The sequence below is a fragment of the Tenrec ecaudatus genome, chromosome 15, assembly GCF_050624435.1.
Source record: "Tenrec ecaudatus isolate mTenEca1 chromosome 15, mTenEca1.hap1, whole genome shotgun sequence".
Lineage (NCBI taxonomy): Eukaryota > Metazoa > Chordata > Mammalia > Afrosoricida > Tenrecidae > Tenrec > Tenrec ecaudatus.
In genome coordinates, this window is record NC_134544.1 from 115,729,207 (window position 1) to 115,738,882 (window position 9,676).

At 45.0% G+C, this 9,676-nt stretch overlaps 1 protein-coding gene across 2 annotated transcripts in view; it reads right to left on the reverse strand.

Moving 5' to 3' along the window:
• The window catches only part of PPP4R1 (protein phosphatase 4 regulatory subunit 1), a 95,170-nt gene extending 85,888 nt beyond the window's left edge, over nt 1–9,282 (reverse strand). For both annotated transcript variants that reach the window (XM_075533211.1, XM_075533210.1), the window contains exons 1-2: nt 9,104–9,282; nt 8,850–8,894 (exon numbers count right to left, since the gene is read on the reverse strand). In XM_075533211.1, the coding sequence (XP_075389326.1) occupies nt 8,850–8,894; nt 9,104–9,110 (52 nt within the window). In that variant the 5' untranslated portion in view covers nt 9,111–9,282. The remainder of the gene's footprint in view (nt 1–8,849; nt 8,895–9,103) is intronic.
• Between the last annotated feature and the right edge of the window lie 394 nt (nt 9,283–9,676).

Consider the following 9,676-nt stretch of genomic DNA (forward strand, 5'->3'; position numbering starts at 1 on the left):
AGAATGAAGTGTGTCCCCTGCACCCTGCTGTCTTCTTTGTCTTCTATAATTGCGCATGTTTGACTGTGGGCTTCAATAGTTATCAAGGATAAGAGAGGGAAGATGAAGCAGTCAGCTAGAAGGTAGACAAGTGTTAACATAAGTGCCAGAGAAGGTAGTATTCTACAAGAGGGAGAAAGTTGGGGATGAGGAGAAGAGGGGGTGATAATAGGGGGTTGTATTACCATATATACTTGTGTATAAGTCAAGTTTTTCAGCACAAAAAATGTGCTGAAAAACTGGGGTTCGGCTTATACACGGGTCAGTGGTACCCCAGCGAGGTGTAACATCTCGTGGGTGATTGCCGTTCCTCTGCTGTTCATTCAAAACCCCGCTGACACTTTAGGGTTTACAACATCTAACCAATCAGAGCCGACCTATGATGTGGACGGCTCCAATTCACAGAAGCACCCGTAGTGATTCACTTATGCCGGCAGCTGAACTGGTAAGGATGTGTCTGTGGCTGCGCTCCGTCTCTCCCCTCTGTCTCTGTGTTAATTCACATCCTGCATTTCCCACCCTAGGCTTATACTCGAGTCAACCAGTTGCTCTGGTTTCCCAGGTAATAATTAGGTGCCTCGGCTTATACTCGGGTGGGCTTATATGCAAACCCCTCATTCACCCATTAGCATTTAAGTGTAATTTTTAAAAAAAACATTAAATTTAAGAGAGTTAAGGAATGGATTTGTGGAAGGGGAACAATGTGATCTTATAGTTGAAAAGATATATGCTAAAGTACTTCTGAAGAATAGAGGTTTTTTTTAACTTCCTTAGCCAAAATCTCATCTTCTTGAACATTACACTAGGTTTACTTTCAAATCCAAGTTTTGTTTGTTTGTTTAAAAAAAGCAAAACTAGACTCCAAATTAATTTTAGGGACTTCTCATATAACTGATGACAAAAAGTCTTTACCATCAAGAGAAAAAATTACGTGACTCATATGTATAGATTCATAAGAGTAAGTAAAAAGAGCATTGCTGCTATGGTTCCAGACTGTACATGCAAACAGGACATATCTGGACATGTCTCTGTGGGAACCGGATGGGTGCAAATTCTCTTAGGAACACGCCGAGTGTCACAGTGTCGGTAGAGATCTGCTGAGCCAGCTAATTTAAGGCAGAGAGGGCAACTCAAAAGGTTGTGGTGACTACTTTCTTGGGCATTTCAAAGGGGCAATCTTTATCGATTTTTCTCGAAAGATAAGCATACACTCTCAGGGCTAATTAAGAAGTTTTTGCAAAAATAGAAAACTAGGCCAGTAAAGTTATGCTGAGGGTCTTTTCCCCCCTCATGATAATGTTCCTGCTCACTCTTCAGAGATAGAAAGGGCTCGCTATCCTATGATAATGTCCTTGGGAAACCTTATCCCATTCACCCTACAACCCTGAATATTGCCCCTTCAGGCTTTTTCGTTCCCAAACTCAGAAACATTGACGTGAACAATTAGAGGATGTCCAGAGTGCTGCTGTGACACAATGTAAACAAAAGAGTATAGGATCACTTCAGGAAAAGGCTAATCAGGGCCCTGAGTCAATTCTGGCTCATCGCAACCCTGCAGGACAAAAACTGCCCCTGTGTGATCCTGGGGCTGCAAACCTTTACAGGAGCAGAAAACCTTGTCCTTCTCCCCAAATGTTCGAGTAGGTTCAAACTGCTGACCTTGTGGCTAGCAGCCCAATGAGTAACCCACTACCACCGGTGCGCCCCCAGAAAGGGTCAGAAAAAGGGAACACCACCCGCAACAGTGTCTGCACCAAGATGGTGGATGTTGCTTCGAATTTGGTACTTTTGTTCATAAAAGTTTTCATGACATGAAAAAAAATAATAATTTATAAATTAGCAAGGGTTCATGAGGGAGGAGGGATGGGGAAATATTATATTAAGGGTTCAAGTAGAAAATGTTTTGAAAATGATGATGGAAACTTATATACAAATGTGCTTGATACAATGGATGGATGGATGTATAGACTGTGGTAAAAGCTGTTAACAGACCCCAATAAAATGATTTTTAAAAACTTTTTTCATGACTATGTAGTAATACTTTGATTTATCCTCTTATAGATATCCACATATATGAAAGATACATGGCAAATGTAGAAGAGAAGAAACAGTAATTCTTTGTTTAGATAACAGGATAAGGCAAAAATAACAAAGCAGAAATAAAGCAAAAGAGGCAGATAGAAACTTAACCTCGCAACGGTTAGATTCTATTCACAGACAGGAACAAACACAAACTGTGCATGTATGGTTTTCTAGTTTTGCTTTGGGGACATACATCTATCTGTAAGCCCAGATAGCTGTCGTGCACATTTACAAAGGGTTTCCTCATTTTCCTTTCCTTAAAAGCCTAAAAGGGCACGGACACATCATTAATTCACCCTACAACACATGTTGATCCCATTAAAACCATTCTGAAAGCCCTCTATTTTAAGAAACCAATTATATTACTTCTAAGTAATGACTTCTCCTGTGCAAGCATGTTGGCAGCAATCAAAATGTGCTACCAAGTTGCATGATTCACTCTCCCAAATCTTCCTCAAGCTCAAGGGCCCCTTCTTTAGGGTTTGAAACGATGGCCTGGGTGCTAGTGGACACAGTCCCTATTTCACTCCTCACATCCCAGTTGGCAGAGACTCTTAAGAAACTTGTTATGAATAGGTTTACCAAAATAGCTGAAGGGCCGAGAGTGTCTTTGAAAGTATACTCTAGGCCAGGAGTCAGCAAACTTTTGAGAGAGAAGAGCCAATCCTGTCCCTCACAGCAATTTAAAAATTATTTGAGTCATAGATATATGTTTAGGAAGAAATGAAATCACCATTATCTAAGTAATATCCTTTAAATTAAACTATGAGTTTCATTTTCAATTTTACTTCAGGGTCACATGTACGTACCAAAAGAGCTGCATATGGCTCAAGGGCTACAGTCTAGACCTAGGCCTAGACCTACACCAGGGGTTCCCAAACTTGTTTGTTCTACTGCCCCCCTAAGAAAAACAATTACTCAGTGTCCCTGGCAATTGAAAACATTTATACTATAGACCTTAAATCAGAGTAAAGTACTGGTGTCTGGTGTTGCAGAGCCCCTGGATTGTTCTAGTCTAGGAGTTAGGCTGCTGTAATGAGTAACTGTGAATAGAAGCTACTGTAAACTCGCTATATAATCATTCTTTTCAAATATTCTCCAATGCGTTTCTTTGATAAAAATTCTTAAATAAACCTCAATAAATTTTACTAGCCGGTCTGTCTACTGAAGACAGTCTGGATGAACAATCTGGAGGAGAAAACAACAAGACCGACAGTTCCGAGGGACATAGGAGAGGGGGGGGCGAGGGGAGGTGTTAACAAACCCAGGGACAGGGAAGAGCAAATGATGTAAATCGGTGGGAAGATGTAGGAGGCCTGGTAGGGCGTTATCAAGGGTAATGTAACCAAGAGGAATTACTGAAACCCAAATGAAGGCTGAGCATGATAGTGGGACAAAAGGAAAGTAAAAGGAAACAGAGGAAAGAACTAGGCGGCAAAGGGCATTTATAGAGGCCTAAATAAAGGCATGTACATATGTAAATACATTTATATATGAGGATGGGAAAATAGATTTATGTGCATATATTTATAGGTTTAGTATTAAGGTAGCAGGTGGACATTGGGCCTCCACTCAAATACTCCCTCAATGAAAGAATGCTTTGTTCTATTAAACTGGCATTCCATGATGCTCACCTTCCCAACAGGATTGCTGAAGACAAAGTGGGTGCATAAGCAAATGTGGTGATGAAAGCTGATGGAGCTCAGTTATCAAAAGATATAGCATCTGGGGTCTTAAAGACTTGAAGGTAAACAAGCAGCCATCTAGCTGAGAAGCAACAAAGCTCACATGGAAGAAGCACATTCAGCCTATGTGATCACAAGGTACTGAAAGTGTCAGTTATCAGGCATCAAAGAACAAAAAAATCTTATCATTGTGCGCTCACCTCCCAGACACGATGGCTGAAGACAAATGGGTGCATAAGCAAATGTGGTGAAGAAAGCTGATGGTGCCCAGCTATCAAGAGATATAGTGTCTGGGGTCTTAAAGGCTTGAAGGTAAACAAGCAGCCATCTAGCTGAGAAGCAACAAAGCCCACATGGAAGAAGCACATCAGCCTGTGCGATCACAAGGTATCGAAGGGATCAGGTATCAGGCATCATCAGAACAAAAAATCCTATCACTGAGAATGAAGGGGGTGGTTCGGAGTAGGGACCCAAAGCCCATTTGTAGGCTACTGGACATCCCCTTACAGAAGGGTTGCAACATACCAACTTTCCTCTAGTTCCCAAATGCTTCCTCCTCCCCCACTATCATGATCCCAATTCTACCTTACAAATCTGGCTAGACCTGAGGATGTACACTGGTACAGATAGGAACTGGAAACACAGGGAATCCAGGATGGATGATCCCATCAGGACGAGTGCTGAGAGTGGCGATACTGGGAGGGTGGGGTAGAGAGGGGAAACCGATAATAAGGATCTACATATAACGTCCTACCTGGGGGACGGACAAAACAGTGGGTGAAGGGAGACGTCAGACAGTGTAAGATATGACAAAATAATAATTTTTAAATTATCAACGGTTCATGAGGGAGGTGGGCGGAGCAAGGGAGGGGGGAGAAAGAGGATTGATACCAGGGCTTACATAGACAGCAAATGTTTTGAGAATGATGAGGATAATGAATGTACAAACGTGTTTCATACAATTGATGTATGTATTGACTGTGTTAAGAGTTGTATGAGTCCCCAATAAAATTTTTTAAAGGAATAAAAAGAGCTCACACCCGTGCCTAGCACACTGTAAAAATAAAAAATGAATTTTACTAGCATAACTTAAGCATAACTTAATAAAGCTTATTCTACTTCCATTTTAGGTATCAAGCAGCTTAAATGTAAATCAATATTGTGACTTTTGAAAACTGACAATAGACAGATTTAAAATGTCTGTAATTATTTATTATCGCCCATCATTTAAAGAATAGAAGCAATCATAAAAATCAAACAGGTTGATCCAAATCTGAAATCACATTAAGGTACCTATTCAAATGGAGTCACTGATTTACTTTCTCCTAAATTCAAAATATGTTTCATGATACAGTCCCCATGATTGCAAACAAGTTCCTCAATCCATTTTTAATCTTTGTCTTGGTGTATAGTATATCGTATACCTTTCTTTGAATAATAAAAAAAAATTTTTAATCACTCCCAGTTATATTAACACATCTTTAACATAGCTCTACAGTTCTGATAATATTGCTTTGATGCATGTCACCAAGTAGTGCTCATGTTTTATTAACCATTGCATGTACGCAAGTCCATTTCTGAAAAGAGTACGCGCTGTTGTGATGAAAAAAGAACTTTTCGGCACAACTTTCCTGACCTTATTCTCAAGGAAGTTTTCAATTTTCTTAAAACTTTTCCTAATACACCACCGTGATTGTCCTGTGCCCTTCAAGAAATTCTCTTCAGATTACTGCCCCCTGCAATGCCCCACAGCGGTAACTGTAACCTCCTGCAATCCCCCACAATGTCCACCGTAACCTCCTGAGTCGCCTTCTCTACACCTTGAATTTAACTGGCCCAGGAGGCCCTCAAAAGTCACGGTCTTGATTGGACTTTGCTCTCTGGATAAGCTCTTGGGTCTGGTTGTACCATAAAATCATCTTTATTAGGTTCTGTCTTGCCTAAAAGACTGTTGGAAATATCAGCTTTTGGAGTTTTGGGAACCCGTAGAGCCTAAAGCTGGCAGAGATCAAGATGTTCCCTTAAAATGAAAATGGTGAACTATGTGAGATCTCAACTTCTGCAGTGATCACATCAAGGGTAACTCAATGACCATCTAGCACTAGTTTCTGAACTGCAGCCACTGCTACTTCATTCACTGAGACTGCTAATCTTCACTTTCTTGATTCATCGCGGAGGTGTCCCCAGCCTTCTTTAAAGTCCTTCTCAAAACAAAAAACCCATTGTCATGAAGTCAACGCCAACTCACAGTGATTCTACAAGACAGGCAGAATTGCCCCACTGGGTTTCCGAGATGGTAACTTTTTACATGGTAGAAAGTCCTATCTTTCCCCCAAGTTGTGGCTGGTAGTTTTGAACTGCTGACCCTGCAGTTAGCTGCCCAAGGTTAAAACCCACTGTACTACTGGGGCTCCTCTTAAAAACTATTGTTTCACAAGGGATCACATTTCCTAAAACTTTTTGTAAGGCTTGATTTGGGAAGCTATTCATTTGGATTTTGTTAAACCGTGTTTCCCCCATAGCACAAAAATATCCCCTACTCATTTATTACTGAGGGAACCTGCCTGCAGCCATCCAGTGATCTCGGGGACATGTCTAAACCTGCTTTGTTTGAAATACTCCTATGCGTGTACTAGCTGGAATCCTGGAAGCAATACTTGTGATTGACTCACATATTTACAAAGTCCTAAACCTCAATACCAGAAGTTCCTCCATAGAGATAGCACGATCAGCCACATCTCTAATTTTAATATTGCAACTTATCTGAAAAGCAATACTGTTATTAGTCATAAACTCATGGCAACCCAATGCACAATGGGGCAGGCCTATCATGACCCATAGGGTCATCAACTGATATTCAAAAATACACCCTGATGCCTTCCTTCCTAAGCTTTCTTCGCTGGAAGCTCTGCAGAAACTCGCTCATATATAACACCCAAGCTGCTGGTGACAAATGACAAAGGAGTAGGAAGGTGTTCTGACAGGTATCAGTCCAAGGTCTCCCCTGTCCACTGACAAGGAAGTTAAAAATTCTACCAATGAACTGCCGCCTGTCTAAAATTAATAGCTACCTTAAATATTTTAATATACTAAGTAGCAAAATGGCCTAGAGTAAAACAAAGTGGATTATAAAAGCTGACCTTCAGAGAATGAGCACTCCCCACTTTAAGAGAATTATTAAAAACAACCCAAACTTAGTAAAAGATTCACTTGGATTTTATTTACATTAATTTTTTAAGAGAATCTTCCTAAATTTGAAATGCCCCTTACTGTACTTAATAGCAGTAGGAGCACTTGTGGTGCTATAGGGTAGATATTTGGACTGCTAGTAGCAAAGTCCACGGTTCAAATCCATGAGCTGTTCCTTAGGAGAAAGATGAGGCAGGCTGTCCCTATAAAGATTTATAGTCATGGAAACCCTATAGACTTTCAATGAGTGGGAACAGACCTTGGTGTTATGGGCTTCAAGTTGGGCTGCTAACCTCAAGGTCAGCAGTTCAAATCCACCAGCAGCTCCTCAGAAGATAAACATTTTTCTCCCGTAAAGATTTACAGACTTGGAAACCCAGAGGGGCAGTTCTTTACTCTCCTCTAGCACTGCTATGAATTGACTCCAATGCAGTAGAGTCGGTTTATGAGTTGTAATGGATGGCAGGTTTAATTGGCTTGGTCCTTACATAACCAGAAATTAATTAAACAAAGGGAACTATAACAGACAAGACTAAAGATTAACTACACAGTACTTTTAAAACACAATCTGAAGCTGCATCCACCTCTGAATTACTACCATGCTTAACCACAGTAAATCTCAGCATTAGTCAGGCTTTCCTCTGGAAAGACCACAACTTCTTCACTGGTTATCCCTTGGATGCAAGGCAATTTCTTAACCATCTGATGGATCCCGGGATATAAACCTAACGTATTTTACATATACCTCACTCTTTAAAATCTTTTACAAAACCTTACTTACTTTTATTGTTCCCTATTGTGGACATAAGCATAAATAAAAATTATTTAAAGTTAATTGTATCTTGTGACTTCTTCCAATAAATTTTCACTTCAGTCTTTTCTCTCAGTGGGACAAATCATCCCATGGTTAGTGGGTGACAAATTGAAAATCTCCTGACTAGACATCAAAAGAAATGTTTAACTTTCTGCCATTATTTGGAAACAACGTCAAAACGGTTTTAAAATAAAAGTACCGATTTCTTGAAAGTTAAATTTCTCAAAAAGGAGCTGCAGTTTTAATATAAGGAGGCATGGGTGACTGCTGAAGACATGGATTCAAAGACATATGTTTTCTATATCTAGGAAGAGTGGTAGGATTCAGACCGGATACCTAATGTTTTGTTGAGTTTGGCCAATCAGTAGTAAAAGTAGCACTTGTAATTAGGGCTCTCTCCTAAAGCGGGCGGCCAGACAGCCGCCCAAGTGGAAATCACAAATACACATTCCTTACTCTTTTTGAACTTGTACGTCGCTGACTGTTCTTATTTAAGTATTAACTCTTCAGCATCTTTTTTTTTTAATACATAAAACGGTCATTAGGGAAGCGAACCGGTTGGTAAAGTAGTAATTCCTCAAAGACCTCCTGACCTTTTCTGTACGCCACCAATCACTCGGGGATCAGGGAAATCGAAGCGTTGCTGAGCGCTCGAGCGAAACTACAGGTAGGGCATTGCCACCTAATCAAAAATGAGGACAGCGATAGGCGTCCCCCCGCTGGCTTGGCCGCGTTAACCCCGGAGAGCACGTCCGCGCGAACACCTCCCTCCCTTTCCAGCGCTTCCTGGCCCTTCCCCTGCCCGCGGGGTGGGGCTAGCGAACGGCACCCGAGGGGAAGCCACGACGCCCCAAGTTCCGCTTCAAAGGACGGCTCCCCAAGTTTCTCCTTCGCGAGCAGGCGGCCCGGAACGGCCCGCCCACAGTCGCCGGCGGAGTGGGCAGCGAGGCGAGGGCCGCCCGCGGGCGCGCGGCCGAGGGAGCGCCCACTTCCTAACGGCAGGGCCCGGCCTGTCCCCCCGCCCGCCGGGCCGCACTCACGTCCGTCCGCGTCCTCCGGCAGGTCCTCCTGGAGCAGCGAGAGATCTGCGCGGGAGGGAGACAAGGGAGGCCCGGTCAGCGCCCGCGGGGCGTGCGCAAGCGCGTCCATCCCGCGCCCACCCTCCCGCCGCCGCAGGACCCTCGCCCGGCGCGGGGCCGAAACGGGCGGCGGCGGCGGCGGCGAAGGTCCGGACCGGGCGAGGCTCGGGCTGGGGCCGCCGCCGCCGCCGCCGCCCGAGCGCAGGGGCACGTACCCGCCATCTTGTGGTCGCCCCCTCCTCCTCGGTCTCCCGGGGATCCCGGGCTACATGGACGCGGCACGGGCTGGGGAGCAGCCGAGCGGGCACGCGCGGGCGGCGGCGGGAGGAGGCGGGGCCGGGGCGCGCGCACGCGCACGCGCGCGGCGGGCGCCGAGGCCGAACCGGCGACGCAGTCTCCCGACGGCCGGGAAGGGCGGCGCACGCCAGCGTCCCTCCGCCCCGCCCTCCCGGCCCGACCCGGCCCGGCCCGGCGCGCTCACTGCCTCGGCCCGGCCCGGACGCCGCTGCTGCCGCGGGAGCGCGCGAGTGTGGCCCGCGGGGCCCGGCGGCCAGGGTCAGAGTGGACGGGGCCACCGCCCTGGGGCCACGCTTTGTTGGGTCACCAGCCTCGCCCGCCGCGCTCACCACTGGCGCGGGGTCTCCGCCGGCGCTGCCGCTGCCGCTGCCGCCTGGTGCGGTCGGGCCCAGTCGGGCCGCAGGCCACCGGGCGCGGGACAGGTACTCCGAGTGGCAGAGCCCCCCCAGCCCTCAAACACGGGCCGCTTCCATCTCGGGGAGCACCGTGTT